Here is a 16,531-nt window from a genome sequence, read left to right as displayed (position 1 = left end):
ACTCTTCAGGAGTGACATTATTTCATCAGTTTCATGTATATTTCGTGTCGCACCAAGTCTGTTTTTATAAGGGCCATAAAAGAGATACTTTATTTCTTAGAAGACTGGACTTCTTTGATGGCAAGACTTTGGCTGCAAATGAATGGGACACATTTGAAGAGAACTGGCACGGATTCAGCAGGACAAAATTCTTAAGATGTCTGTGTGCATGTTGAGGAAGAAAATACAGACAAGGTAAGGTAACAGGAAGCTGAAATGGAAGAGAAACAGAGAGCCTTGTCGGTCGAACTCTGAGTGAGTTTTCACAGGGTTAACTGCTGTTGAAAGCACATTTCCCTCGGCCAGACAATACTGCACAGCAGCTACTAGAACAGAGCTCTCTGTTGTCCTCCAGTTCATTCTGTCTGTAATGGCACTTTAGCTGCAGAGGACCATCAGCTTCAGTAGAAACACAAAAAACCAAAGAGTTATAAACATCTGCTGACATTTTCAATGCAGTGATCCTAGGAAACACAAAAACAACAACAAAGAAGAAAAAAAAAGAGACATTTTGCTGAACTTGCATTGTAATTGCATTTATTTCTCCAATAGTTATTCACATTCATAGCAGTTTCACTACAGGAAAGAAACTATTTCATCTCTACAGTCATGAAAGAAAGAAATCACAATAAAGTGAAAAGCTCAAGGACAACAAGGTAAAGCATGTCATCGAATTAAAAGAAAAGTGAAACATTCTTTCAATAAACGGAATTCAAATTCTGCGTTGCGATGGACCTTAAAACAAGAATTAAATAATCTGTGGGAAACAAATTTGGCTTTTCCCACATTGACAGGCAAAACATTTTGGGTTTTCATTTTCTGCAAATGAAAGGATAACACTTTAAAAAAAAGATTTATACATCAAGGTAAGTAACACTTTAATTAAAATGAATGTCTTTTAAAGAAAACACATGATTCTCACATGCTGATTTGTCACTTTCAAAACACGAACTTTTCGAGAAAAAAATGAAAGGAAAAATGAGCATATACTTTAGAGGATACAGTGCACAATAATCCTTTGTTAATAACACTTTCACTGCTAGGTTTAAGGAGAGATCGACTGGCCTTACTTTGGGTACAGAAAAGTGCAGAACATGGTGAGGGGGAGGGGGGTGATTTTACAAAGATGTTTATTTCCACATTTCTCTTAAGCTCATACTGATGTTGCAGGGCTGTCAGTTGTAGTAAAAAAAAAAACAACACATTGGTGTTGATGTGGAGGAGTCACATCAACCCACTAGTCATGCATGATAAATACACAAACTTTACAGCTATCTGTTTTGAATGCAACCCACTTCAGAATCATGAGCACAGTGCATTAGCAGCAAAGTCTTCAAATCAACAATCACAAGAAACAACAGCAAAAAGAATTCAGCAAGAAAACTTCTAATCAAAGAAAAGTGCTAACCTATTCAGAGGACCAAGTGGAACCACAGGAGACCTCTGACAGCTCTCTCTGGTCCCTTTTACATGCGCACACAAAGCTTTGAACAACGGGCCGTTGACAGACTAAGGTAAACTGATGCGCCTGCTGGCCTGCCATCTGTGGGGGAACAGGGTGGTAGCTAACAGCTTCCCCTCTGTGTCATATTTCACCTTCTAATCTAATTCAAGCTACAATATCACCCAATAATAACCTCCGTCCTCAATGAAAAAGCTAAAAGCAATCCTGCACCAGTGAGGGGGGGGGGGGGGGGGGGGATTTCTGTCACCTGTGAAACAACAGCTGGTTTGACACATGAGAAACCTCCAATGTTGACATGTTCCACTCAGTCAAATGAGTTCAGTTTTGAATTATAATTAATTTAAGCTTGGTTTCTGGAGCCCAAATCAAATAAAAGCAGATACTTTAGAGAAGAAACGGTTTGGCCAAGAAAAAATATCTCAAAAATAAATGCTCTGTACTGTAGGAACAACAGTCAGGAGGCTTTGTGTAGCAAAGGACAAAGAAGGAGGTGCCCACAGAAATTGCCCACATAGTAAGGATGAGTAAGACTGCTTGACTAAGTCCTGCCATCCCTGCATGGTTTTACTTGAGGCCATGTACTAGAGTCTGTGTTGGCTAGCATCTCTACTTGCACTCCACTTTCTTTTAAGACTGCTATCAAGCTTCAGTGGACGGCTTTCAGCACAAAGGCGGCCGATATTAATTGTTGACAGAACGTGCTCCATCGGTGATGAAAACAGGGAGAGAACTGCAGAGTCAAAGTCTGCAGTGCTGGGAGGACAAATTAAAACACGCAACAGAAGTGGTCACACGGCCAGACTGATGGAACATTTCTGACTGACAAAGCAGAAACATTGTGCTGACAAGCACAGTGACAGACTGAAAGAATATTGAGGAACTTTCTGGCAAAGCAGTAGTCAAGAATAGCCACTTGTGCCAAGTGTCTTTCTCGGTCAAAGCAAAACTGTGATACTGATTTTGATAAAAACCTTGATGACAGTCAACACCATTGTCTGCCTGCAGATCTGTCATGGTGGCTAAGGTGATGCCTAAACACCTTTTGAAGTGTTTGAATGTGTGTGGGGTTTTTTGTGGTATGGTTTTTCTTTTTGTGCGCATGTAGCTGCTGACTGCTGTTGGGGTCAATGACCCAGCAGAAGAAACCCATAACATGGGCTTGTAATTTTCCACGGTTGCTTCATAAACAACATATATACAGCATCACATCTGAGAGTTTCATTATTAAACTATTGCGCTAAATATGTTCCACTGTCATGTTTAACAGTGATTAATAATTTAAATTTTTCTCCACCAGCATATAAACAGGAGGCATGTCCAGCAATGGAAATTGTCACTATTAAAACACTTGCCTAAAGTTCTTAACTGACAGTAGATCTGCAGTCTGTTACAAAGCTGCAGTTCTGAAGAGGCGACGGGCATGAAGATGGTTTTAAGAGCATTGTGATAATACAATAAAAATATCCAGTAGTGTGTGTACTTCATAGAAACTCTGTTGGTTCACAGCATGTCGGGCCTTGAGTTGGTTCTGATTTGCCACAAGAACACACAGACGTTCAAGCAACAGCTAAGAAGAAAAAAAAAAGCAGTGTACGCACTCTCACACATATGCAGACGCTCAAAAACACGCGCAAGTGTAGACATCTGAAGAAAAAGTTGCAGTGTAATTCTTAAATATTCAGTAAGACACTTAGTTTTAAAATAAAAAAAATTTGCAGGGGACAAAACAAACGAGAGGTGAGAAGCAGAAATATGCAAGAGATGAAAGACAAAATAGGAGCCAGCCTGTTAGGGATTAGCTGTGGTGGATTTTGCAGGATTAAAGCTGATGAAGTGTCCTGTGAGAGGGAATTATTGGGAATAATGGGATAACTGTTTCCTCACATGACATGCCAGTTCCCTTGTCTTCCCCATTTTTTTTCCATTTTGGTTTTTCAGTTCGTTTTGGCTGCCTTAAGGACAAAGCGCACACTTTTGTGCATGTATGTGTGCATTTCATTATGAGTGAGCGAGCCCTTTCCCAGGGCCCTGACAGACACACACAGAGTTGATAAACAAAAAGATTCCATCCTGTAACATAGCCCTTCTTTTCAGTCATCATAACATTGCTATTAGGCCAAATAAGCGCATGTCAGCTGATCCATTCTAGTAATAAGAGCCCCATGAACTTTTTCCAATAACTAACACGGCAGGAGCTGTGGGTGTCAGATGTGTGTACGTGGTAACATTTGCACCTGCGCTTCTTAAAAAGCTGCTGGTGGGGAAAACAAATTCCTGGTGGACTTAACACCAAAAGGAGAAGCAGGTGCACACTACACAGCAAGTAATAATGTGCAGTAGTCTGCTGTGTCTATGGTATTTAGTGTGTTCTCCTTGTGACAGCGGGACACTGACAGCAGTGTGAATCTCAGGAGAAAGCTAAACTTCTTCCCCATCCAACATAAATGTTCAGTCATGAAACTTCCAGTACACACTGGTTTGTTGACACCCAAATTTCCCTCCCTGAATTTCAGCCTTATTGGTTTACTTTTTATAATTTTTTAAGCTGTGCGTCTAGTTATTCGAGGACATCGTAGAAGAAAAAATACTTTAAAAAATACGTCGATGATGACTTATGAAAGTGTAGAGGAGCAGGATTGTTATAAATAATATCAAGGGGATCGCAGATAACGAAAACAGGTTTGGACAAGCTTTTAGAATAGCACCCTTAATTAAGGGGAACACAGAGCAACAGAGAATGGAAAAAAAATATGTATACGTCGGTATTAAAAAAACTCCCTTTTTAACAACAACAAATAACAAACTAAATGTTAAATAGTAATGCTGGACAACATAAAGCATACGTCTGTGCAGGGAGTGTGAGGTGTGTGAAAGGACTGTGTGCCAAGCGAGGTAAAAATCAAATACATCAACGCACACAGACCCCATTGCTCTCCCATACACACTCCTTGAAGGTGCCCAGTGACATGCTTCCATTAGTCAGTTAAAAGTATGTAATACTCTCTACATAGCAGGTTAATATTACTGCACTTATCACCTTTGTAACTAGGTTGAAAGCCGTTCTATCTTTAGAGGAGGCAGGTAGGACTGTTGTCGGGTGAGGCAGAAGATAATACTACTGTATCTTCTTGGTTAGAGGACACATGTGAGATTACAACGCTAATGGGGCAGAAGGGTGATGCAAAGGCTGTAGTGGCCCAGCGGTGTTTGAGCACCACACTGAGATGAAGGCTGGGGGCTGGGAACCTGGCAGTGAGATGTGTCCATAATCACATGGTTTGGAGATTTCTGCAACTCATGTTCTCTTCCTGGCCACCTCCACGTCCTGGCACTCAACAGCTGACAGTGCTATGAGCATCTGCGCAGCGTAGTAGGTGGCCATGATGATGGCTCGCGAATGGGGCACCGGGAAGCAGAACTTGTTGACTGCAATGGTGAGGTCGGAGACCATGAAGAGCACGGCACCCAGGCAGGCAGACAACTTGGTCCAGGTCCACAGGTCATTCGCCAGCTGCAAACCTGCGATGGCCCTCCAGCCCATGAAACCGATTAGGGCGATGTAGACGGCCACCAAGTAGGTGAAGGGGCCAGAGAGGTAGGGGTACAGCAGGATATAGCACAGAAAGGATACAGCAGTGATCACCAGCCCAGCACGCACATTAATGGGCTTCATCCCAAAAGCAGAAGAGTAGAGTATATGGGTAATGGCAAACATCAGAAGGCCTGTAGAATATTAAATAATACATGAAACCATAATTAGGTTTTAATACAAGTTGTTTCCATTGAGTTTTATTTAGTCTTTCTAATGGTTCTGATTAATGTTTTCAATGGGCTCAAAAGGCCAAGAAGGAGGAGGAGTCAGGTGATAAAACCTGAACCAGGGGTTATGTCTGTTAATATTTGATGGCTGTTTACAACAGACTTTTTTTTTTTTTAAATGGACACACCTAGACATTTATTGTTATATGGTTGAATTACATCTGATGAGATAATTGTTAAAATGCAGAGCTTTTCCTCACCATGGACAAAGTAGCCCTGCTCCTGCCAGATGAGAAAGGCATCACCCAGAGCAGAAAAGATTAGGCCAGCCAAGATCTTGCGGGCACTGGAGTGAGCACAGAGAAAGGTGAAGCCATGAGCCAGCAAAAACACCCACAGGCAGAAGATGGGCAGGCATTTGATCAAGGCGCTGAACCAAGATGGGCTTGAGGTGGGCAGCCACAGGACAAAGTATACACAGGTCGCTTTGAAGAATGGCACCAATTTAGGGCCTTCACTCTTGACCTGAAAGTAAAATGAATAGTTACATTAATAACTGAAATATAGTTGCAAATACACGTGATGCTCTTATAATCATCGACTTAACCTCTTAAGCCCCAAGCCTACCTGATCTCCTGCCTTTTGCCCCCGTGTCAGGTGGCGTTGGGGCTTATTTTCTGTTTGAGCTGCATAGTGTTATATTCAGTGTTGGGAAGGTTACTTTTAAAATGTATTCCATTACAGAATACAGAATACATGCCCCAAAATGTATTCTGTAACGTATTCCGTTACGTTACTCAATGAGAGTAACGTATTCTGAATACTTTGGATTACTTAATATATTATCATGCTGTCTACAACTACATGAATGTACTATTGCTGTGATTTATTACTGTTACTGAAGGTCCGCGGCTCCGAACCGTAGTAAAGGGACCTCTGGCTAATACGGTGGGTTCTGTGTCGGGCTCGTAGCCGAAAACTAGCTTTACTTTGTTGTCTGGGTCAACCTTGCTTGCGAGAGACAGAGAGAGGCGTTGAAAGGCTGCTCCAACGGAACTTATTGTTTTTGGAGGAAAACACGAACACGGTGTACAGTCGAGTCTTAATAGCTTACTTACAACTGGGCTCGTCAGGCTCTCTTCTTGGCTGCAGTGGTTATTATTATATTTACATGCTTCCAGCTCCCGTTTTTGCTCGATGACAGCTCGTACTTTTCCTTTTTCTCCCTCCCTCGCTCACAGACACATAACGTGTATGGCAGTCCATTCTCCCTGCAGCACGGACTACACTGCCTATGATGCTACATTCTTTAGAGCTATACCTGTAGCATTCTGCCTATTAGCTTAGCACAACAACAACAAAAAGGCCTCTCTCACCCAGGAAACACGCAGAGAGAGAGCGTCACCCTGTAACCATGGCAACCGTAACGCTTCCACCTGGAACAACAGAACGTAGCTGTCAAACAAACCCAAACAGTCCTGACCCGCCACAATATGAAACAGGGAAGTACCGCCGTGTAATCCATTTATTTCAACAAAGTAACTGTATTCTAAATACCACCTTTTTAAACGGTAACTGTAACTGAATACAGTTACTCATATTTTGTATTTTAAATACGTAACCGCGGTACATGTATTCCGTTACTCCCCAACACTGATTATATTTGTGAATAAAGGAGGGAAAAAAACAAGTAGTGAGATTTAAAACTGCTGACTTTGTGTGGCCATTCGTTTCTCGCCATCAGCCATACGTCACTGAAACCAAACTTTGTGGGAAAAGGCTGTCGAAGGAAATGAGAATACTCCCAAACTGTGACTCCTAGTAACCTTTAAATTTCTCCTTTTTGCAACTAATTTTATTATGTTGTAAAAAGAGAATTATGATTCTCGTCTGGTTTACCTTCTTCCTCGTATATGAAATTACTGAGAACTGTGAAGTGTAATCATCACTCAAGTTCCTCTTTCCAACTGTGTTACCAGTCATATTTATTTTTGTCCAAATAGATGAGGCACACAACACACATACAAATTCAGAGTATGAAAAAGTTTCACAAAACCCCTGGAATGATGAGCCACCGGTGATTCTGAGAATCACTTTTGAGGCAGGCCCGTGGGATCAAAAGGCAAAAGAAAAAAGAAAGTGGGTGAGGTGGAAGGAAAAGGCACCGAGTGTGGGTTCACTAGAGGTGAGATTGCTGGAGGAGAGAAGAAGAGTATATGAATAAGGCGGGAAGAAGAGGAGGAACAATGGGTCATAGTGCAGCAAGGAAAAGTTTCAAAAGACTGGGCAAGAACTGCTGGTTTGATGTCCCAAAGGGCTATTTTACATCCTACCCTGATATATTCGGTGGTAAGCAAAATGATGTAAAAAAACAAACAAACAAAAAAAGCCCTGGCATGGTTGCAAAGTTCAAAAGAGAAAAAAAAAGGAAAGAAAAGGCAACTAGGACAAAGAGAAAGGAAAATAAGAAGAAGCACAAATAAAGAAGCCTTAGGGGAAGAAAACAGTGAATGAGCTGGTGTACCACCATTCAGATGGCAGCTGGATGTAGTAGCAGAGGAGGAGTAGGATAGAGAGACTGAAAGGAACAGACCAGAATTGCACAATTCTTCAAAAAACTAACAGATCAAATGACAGTACAGGATCAACTGTGTTCAGTTTATTTTAATTCAATTTTATTTGTATAGTGCCAATTTGCAATAACAGTAGAATGAATGTGACTTATATAGCAAGGTAAACTCCTGCAATATTAACTGGAAAACCCTAATGATCAGACGATTCCCTGTGCTCAAGGACGTGGAAACATGGAGAAGGAAGAAGAGGGTGAGGTTTAAGTGACCGAGTTTAGGTGACCCCAAACCTACTCTAGAGTACCTGATAGACTACCAGCAGGAAAACAACAGGGATCTGACGCATAAGTTCATACAGTCACGACCATATTGAGCTAAAAGTAGGACAGCAAAGTAACTATTGCCTGGGTTCTCCAGTATTAAAAGCAGGATGCTGAGAAGATCATTTGCATGTTCCCTGAAAGCATGCCAGACTAGGAAGGCACTTTTGACCATTTTTCTAAATGTATTCAATAGTCTGCTTCAGGGAGGATGTAACAAACACATTACTTCCAAGGGCTTGTGTGGTGCAAGGACATCCATTGAGAACGAGACAATAGAGGAAAAAGGCAGTAATGTATCTGTCTAAATTTCCTGAATTATATGGTCTCCAGGAAAGCCCTTGCTTGGAAACAGGTTTCCATCAGGTAGATATGCCAGGAGTGTGTTTTAGCACTCAGGTAGTTTGACGTAGGTTAGCTATATGTTTATCCACTGCTTACATGTGTTATATGATCCTCCCAGGAGCTCTACAGACCTACTAAAGCAGGGGTGTTGAACTCCAGGCCTCGAGGGCCGGTGTCCTGCAGGTTTTAGATATCACCCTGGGTCAACACACCTGAATCAAATGATTAGTTCATTACCAGGCCTCAGGAGAACTTCAAAACATGTTGAGGAGATAATTTAGCGATTTAAATCAGCTGTGTTGGATCAAGGACACATCTAAAACTTGCAGGACACCAGCCCTCGAGGCCTGGAGTTCGACACCTGTGTACTAAAGCTTCATACACAACATTATTTGATATTGTTCCATAGTCACAATATAAGTTTTAGCTAATTATATATATCCTTAAGATGTGATTGCAGAGTGTATGAAGATACCTAGCACACAGAGCTTCTGGATACCTAGTGGTCTGTGTGCCAAGATTGGACATTTACTTTTAAACTCACCTCTTAAGCCGCTTCAGCATCTGGATTACAATACTAAAATTACCGATCGTGACTCAAGAGTTGGGAGTTCGCCTTGTAATCGAAAGGTTGCCGGTTCGAGCCCCGGCTTGGACAGTTTGTGTCCTTGGGCAAGACACTTCACCTACTGCCTACTGGTGTGGGCCAGAAGGGCCGATGGCGCGATATGGCAGCCTCGCTTCTGTCAGTCAGCCCCAGGGCAGCTGTGGCTACAACTGTAGCTGCCTCCACCAGTATGTGAATGGGTGGATGACTGGGTGTGTAAAGCGCTTTGGGGTCCCTAGGGATGACTAGTAAAAGCGCTATACAAATACAGGCCATTTACCCCTGATTATTACTTCAAATTCTTGCGTTATAAAGTACTTTTAGTTAGATGTATCCTGTAAAAACAAAAGTTGTTTCAGTCATTTTTCTTTGAATATTTAGGCTTCCTACCAAAATGGCAAAAAGAGAAGTAACAATACTTGCTCTGCCACTTTTTCACTCTGACAAGATTAAGATAAATTTCAGCAGTTTTGTTTTCTGCTTTCACAATACATTTAAGATTAATATCAGTCTCCTCTAGGTACAAGTATAATGCTGTTTTCCACTGCCATCAAACCAGGGTTAGGTATATAATGGGAACTAATGCACTCCTTTCCATTATCCACTTTGCTGTACTTGTACAGTGAACCTATCTATCACATTAAGGCCACATAGGTGGCGAGGCAAGGAGACGGCCCTGGCAACACTCCCAGACTAACCGATATAAAAATTCTGCTTAAAAAGCCAGGGTTGTCTTACTTTAAGACAGAGCACAAGAAAACACCACATATCTGTTACACTCCTGGGACGCAAGGATGACTTTAAGTATTCTCATTACACATATAGCGGTTAGATCTTATTAAATAAGGTCCAGTGAAACAGTTTACTAGGCTCAATAAGGCAGTGTCAGTTTGATTTCTATCTACAGAAAAGACTAATGATTGGTTTGGCACTTAAGAAAGGAAAGGAAGTTGGGAGGAAGTCAGTGATTCCTATAACCTTTAGTCTGTTCTATGCTGGGTTTGAGATACTTTTCAGCTTTGTTTTTCATTCTTTGTCATCCAATCATGGCATGTACACGCTAAACAAAATCCTTTAAGGAGAAAGGCATAACTAAAATTGGATTTGAAACATTTATAACATAATCCTTCAAGTCTTCTAATACAATTATGCTTCAATTTTGTTACAGTGTTCTATAAAAGAAGTTTCATTTTGCTGACTTAGATATGAATCCAGATTATGATCGTATCAGGAGTTCAAGTATTAATTTCTGTCATATCCTAAACAATTACTGCTGTAATATTCCCCCACCCCATTAAAATGTGATTGCACAAATTTCTCCATCAGGAAAGCATAATCGCTTGTGGGAATCCATAAACTGCTTTATACCAGTTTTAATGGGTTTCTTGCTCAGATGATCAGCATTTTTCTCCTGTTCAGTTTCTTGTACTTGACTGAAATTGGTGGAGTTATGTAGCACACTATCATCTCAACTGTAAACCAGTCCACTCTTATTCGTGGAGGCGTCAGTTTGTCTGTGGGAGCACTGAAGACAGGGACATTAGTGATGCCTGTTAGTCCTGTATTAGCCGGCTGTCGCCAGGAAAAAAAAAGGAGAACATAATACCTCACTTAAGAAGCAAAGAAAATGAATCATTTCGTCATCATTTATCTGTCTAAATGATCACATTATAAATAAAGGATGTTTGCAAAAGTGCAGGACCATATAAAGCTGAACAGCTACACACACCTGCTCCTGTCCTCTGTTAAACAATAATACTGTTAATGATTGACTATATTTGCATGATTAGTCAATACAGATCGACTGACCTTTAAAAGGCACCTCGTATCCTAAACCATAGAAAAGGCAATTTGTTCTTTCTTTTATTGCGTCCTTTTGAAGTACAGATATATGGCGCCTCTAAAGTCTGCACAGCTGGCATGTGAGTCTTATGACGATGTTATTTCTACGAAGCCTCACACAACTCTGTTTTTTCCACCTTTGAGCTGCTTTAGCTCAACAAAGATGACTTGAAGACATTTGGGGATGCAGACTAGAAAGGAATACAACCTTACTGCTGCACTGTATGACGTCTTGAGTTCCTGACGTAAGAGTAAAAACTTCAGTTTCTGATAAAAAACAAAACAAAACAAAAAAACCCCACTGTGGGCACTGGATGTGCTGATGCCTCTACAGATGATCAATATAGCCAAAAATAAGCAAATCAAGTTAAGGCAAGCAACGTGAGTCAAAGTCTTTGGGCAGTACAGATTGGCTTCAGGCTGCATGTGCTCTGCCTGTTTGAATGGTTCCTTGACATATCTAGATTTAAAAATGTTCATAGAGTCCCTTATAAGGACAACATTCTGCTCACTGTTGTAAAACTGAGTGTAGTACTGTGTTTAAAAAAACATACCAAAGAATCAAGCAGGAACTATTGAACTGCATCTAAGTAATAACTGAATAATAGCAGCCTCCAGTGGGACAATAATCACGTTTACTTCTGAACATGTACTGGCAATTATCAGACACTAACACACCAATATCGCCTGTTTACTTTTTTCAGCATCAGAAAAACGACCCTGAATAAAAGCATACATCTTTTTCTCAGCAATGCTGGGACCCTAATAGAAATAAAGGAAAACCAGGACCTGCACAGTATCTTCATCACTAAGGAAACTAGTCTGTATGGCAGGCATTCCTCCACACAGGCTTACACACCCGGGTTTTCTACAGGCCAACTTACAATGAACCGTCCTTCATGGCCCCAGCAAAGGGGGTAAAATTTCATAGCAGCTCTGCTAGAGCAAGATGATGCTCCACCTGCTTAAATTATTCATGTAGTTATCAGCTTTTTTTGTCAAAATGGACGATTTCCAGGTGAGGTCCATTATTGAGTCAATAGATACGCCAAACAATAAACTATATAAAGCACAGCTACAACAAGGGAGATGAAAAGAAAGCCAGAATCGACCACAGCTCGGCGCATGCGTTACTGGAGGGTAAGGAACGGGAAAAAAAGACAAAAAAGGTCGTGGCATGACAGCTTTTTCTTTTTTGTCAGAGATAGCCTTTCGAAATTTGTGTACGTTCAATACCGAGAAGGAACAGCGAGCAGCGTCGCTGCTGTGCCAAAAAAAGGAAACGGCTAGACGGAAACAAGAAAGTTTCTGCCTTGTGTCTGCACAAACATACAGATGGACACTATTTAATGACGAGAAAATGAGATAGCTGCGTGAGTTACCGCGAGCACCTGAGCGAACGGTTTTTCATTTAGCAGACGCGCTTATTTACTGGCAATTAAATAATGAACCAGAGAGCATGCGCTGGCCTTCCAAGATAAAGTATGACAAGATATGAATAACAACGAAAATGCCCCAGTAAATGCTTGAATAGCAGCTCGAGGCAGTCGACAATGCACACAGTAAGGATGTTATCTTCGGAAGTCTCGTTATTGTATCACTAGCTTAACTAGCCGCTGTTTATTCCTGAATGTTTTAAATGGCCATTTGAAACTGGTACTTACCACTGTTACTGGAGAAACCATTTCTCCCTCGGTGCTGTCCGTGCCGCTTAAAAAGGATACACTGATTCGTTTGAGTCTTCTTGTTTATGTTTTATGAGGACGGCGAGATGCCGATTGTTTTTGTCCTCGATCCTGTGGGCGGTCCGACATCAGAGAGGCAGTGACAGGCCTTTCAGTGTTGACCAATAGGTGCAGAGACTGGTCTTAGAGGGCGGGATGAGGCGTCAGGCGACGCCCTGATAGGAGGAGTCGGGGTCCCTATTACATACCGGAGCAGATGGCCTTTATTTACATTCTACGGAAATGGAGCTTGATTTGTCGAGCTTGGTTTTTGATTGCACATTGACAGTTCAGCGTTAATTGATCATATTGAGCGTTAGAGATGAGAAAACATTATTGCTGTATGAATGATGAATTGAAAGCTATTAAGCTATTAATAACCACTTTTCTGCCAGAGCATTTGCTCCTCTTTTTTTTGTTTTATTTCAATTAAATTCAGTTTTATTTAGTGCCAAATCACAGTAACCGCTGCTTCAATTTGCTTTAAGGTCATTGTCTCCAAACCATACGCCATGACAGGCCTCACTACTTTCTTGTCAACCTTCACTGTTGCTTGCTCCCTGCTCTCACTACAGATCACAATCTCACCCACACTTTGAACTCATCTATCACCCCTACCACCTCACTTAAGTCTGGCTTCATACACCACCTTCACAGGCATCTCTGCGACTACTTATGTGATACCAGTTTCTCATTTTCTATAGCTCCACAAAACTACAGTGCAGCTTCTGATCTTCTCTACACTTCTCTATCAACACTCTCAAAGCAAGCATATTTTATTTATCTATCATTTTATGCTTGAAGACATACTGCTACTCACTGATTGTCAACTCTCTTCTTAACCAAGCTTCCAAAACTGTTTCCTAGATTATGTCATGGCTCATCAGCTTTATGCCTCTGTAGCAGGGGCGATTTTAGCCCATTTTGGGGGGTGCAAAATGAATCAAAGCACCCCCAAAGATTTCTTACTTTTTTTGAAAATATTTGTTGTTTGTGGGACACACTACTAAAAATATAAAACGCATACAGTACTTAATTGAGATGGAACATTTTAACAACAAAAGTATAGATAACCCCTCCCCCCTCCCAAAATGGTTTGTTCCAGCTCGGCTCTCCCCTGCTCTGGCTCTAGAGCCGTTGCTGCCAGAGCGATAGTGGCTGAGACACAGCGGAGAGGAGGCGAAAGTGCCTGGCTTAAAACAAGACATATTAGCTGCATTTAACTTTCAGTTACTCTTTATATAGTTAGGTAGGAGTCAGACCATGTTTCTTTTTAGCTGAAAAACATTACACCCAGGTAAACTGCTGTGTTGAAAACTTGTTTTCCGACGATGTTTGCTACCCTACAATCTGTCCTGCTCTGTAGTAAAGTCAGCGATATTTGACTGTCCTGTTGATCTCATTGAAATGTATATAGCCTATTTAAAATCTAAAAAATAACAAACAAATTTTACTCATACAATCTGGAAGTTGTGTTCTCCCTATATTAAAGCTGCTGTACAGAATCTGCAAAACAAACTGGGTTGTCAGCCCTGGCACTGCATTACCATATTGAGCTTCAGTCAGAGGAAGTCACGGATGCCAAAGACTTTTTTTTGAAGCTCAAGAGTGAGCCTGGTGCCATTCCAGATATGTTAACATTGTTAACAGGATAATCAGATCTTCCCCAAATTGAAAACTGTTATTCAGGTTGCCCTGACAAACCCAGTTAGCAGCTGTAGCTGTGAGAGGTCTTTTAGTGTCTTGAGTCAGCTCCATACCTGGCTGAGAAGGACCATGGGTCAAAGCTGACTCCAGCACCTGGCTGTGATGTCAGTTGAGAAAGAGATGCTTGAGAGACTTGACCACCAAAATGTGATAGACAGATTTGCCAACCTCAAGGTGAGGCGACATAGGTTAAAAGAAAAGAAAAAATCTGCAGAGCCATAGTAGTATCTGCAGTACAGATCTTTTCATACATTGTACCATAGGCCAAGGTGTCTCAGTTTTCTAATTTTTTAATAATATTTTGTACATTTCAAGGACTCTTGTATTTTTGGATTGTATCTTTTTATGTATCTGTATTATATTATACATACACTTTAAAAGTGAATCTCTGTCCAAAAAATGCACTCAGTTTACTTTTTACTCACTATGAGAATCATTTTCATCATCAGTTTTTTTTTTAAATTCCAATCCATTCTTCTTTTGCAGCATTTAAATAACCTTTATCAGATTTGATGGTTTTGTTACAGACTTGTCAAAAAAGTGTTTTGCTTTTCTTTCACAACTGTGAGGATTAAATTGTGTTAAAATGTACAAAACAGTGATGTCACGTTTTGTGACGAGGACCCAGGCACAGAGAGACTTGATGAATTTAAGAATCTTATGATTTAATAAAGAAATTTGCAGACTTGCACAGAGAGGGTAAAATTATGATGACTGATAATGGAGATGAAGACAACAGACGATGAGGACAGGGAGGAACAGGGGTTTAAATGCACCAAGGAGACAGTCAGAGGGAACTTGGGACAACTGGAGACATTTAGGGATGCAGGGACTAACAGAGACAGGGAAGAAGTCTCATCGTGATGAGTAAAGTTTACCTTGCCTGGATGGGCAGCTCTCTGGGTGCTCAGCTCCTCATAGCTGCCCCCACCTTCTTCTTATTAATCATCTGCACTTTCTGACTTTATATATGTATATTTCTACTCAAGAAACAGATATTTTGCGCCCTAAATGCACTTTTATAACTTTTCTCCAATATAATTTCATATACAGCATTATCTTTTGTAAGCGTGTCCTCTTTTATTACATGATTTTTATTGTAAATATTTCCAACACTGGAAACAAGTTGTAGCATTCTCTGTGTGCTTTTTTGACCCAGACATAAACGTTATTTATTTATTTGACGAGGAATGAAAAGACACGTGGAAACAGCTCTGTTGATGCCTCGCATCAAATTTCTAGAGTGTTCTAGATTTCCACAGTAGTGGCGACACCATGTGGTCTGCAGCTGTCAAAACGTGTTCTGGACGGACATTGCGTAAGGAAACTATGGGGCCGAAAACGGAAGTGCTCGTCAAACACGTATCCGGCAAGAGTGTATGGAGGAACTTCTGGAAGTCCCGTTATACGAACAGACAGTCGGTTCCTTTATCCACGATCAAGATGGATCACCGTCTCTCAAACCACGAGTTTCTATAAGACTGCATCTTATAGTGTATATAAAATGCAGTCTATGGGTTAGGAGGATCATGTGACATTTTCAGAGTCATCGTCCTGTCTTCAGCGGACACGCGTCAACAAAAATAAAAATAAATATTCATATTTGGAAGTTAATTTGTTGGGTTATTCTTTTGTTCGTGAAAATGAATCAAAAACTCGCTCACATATAAAATATTACACGAATACACTTCGGACTAAAACGTTTTCTGACTCGTACTCCCACAAAGCCGGATATACGCACAAGTGAGTCATCTTACTTCCGTTGGTAGCTCTTCGGACCTTTAATTTTCGTTCTACCCAGCTGCTAGTCTCTACTAACACCCGGCGTCGGTTGTGCTCGATTTATTTATTTTTTTTGTTATTTGGAGCTTTTTGTCCATCTGTAGGAGCTGAATACGCTAATTTTGATGGGGTTTCCCTTAGTTTGGTGCGTTATCAGCGCAGAGCGGAAGTTCGCCTTTCGAGCTTTTTGGTTAGCTGACGTTAACGTTGCCAAACGTTAGATTAGCTAACTTTGCTAACGCGTGCTATTGTGAAGAAAGTAGGATTAACTACTCTGTTTGCAAATGTCCCACAGTAGACTGTTACTGATACAGTCGTTTGTTACAGCTGTCTGGCTAAGTAAAGTTTGGAAACGCTTGAAAGCTAAACAG

General features: G+C 41.0%; 1 protein-coding gene across 1 annotated transcript; it reads right to left on the bottom strand.

Moving 5' to 3' along the window:
• Positions 1-560: 560 nt before the first annotated feature.
• On the bottom strand, positions 561-12,748 carry tmem86a (transmembrane protein 86A). The gene is made up of 3 exons (XM_006789576.2): positions 12,612-12,748; positions 5,524-5,788; positions 561-5,227 (listed from the first exon to the last, which is right to left on the bottom strand). The coding sequence occupies exons 1-3, from the start codon at positions 12,630-12,632 to the stop codon at positions 4,800-4,802; spliced, it is 714 nt and encodes a 237-aa protein (XP_006789639.1). The 5' UTR covers positions 12,633-12,748; the 3' UTR covers positions 561-4,799.
• Between the last annotated feature and the right edge of the window lie 3,783 nt (positions 12,749-16,531).

This window comes from Neolamprologus brichardi, chromosome 7 (assembly GCF_056152115.1).
Source record: "Neolamprologus brichardi isolate AB-2024 chromosome 7, ASM5615211v1, whole genome shotgun sequence".
NCBI classification, from domain to species: Eukaryota; Metazoa; Chordata; class Actinopteri; order Cichliformes; family Cichlidae; genus Neolamprologus; species Neolamprologus brichardi.
Note: the sequence above shows the minus strand (reverse complement) of the source record. Positions and strands in the feature narration are given on the sequence as shown.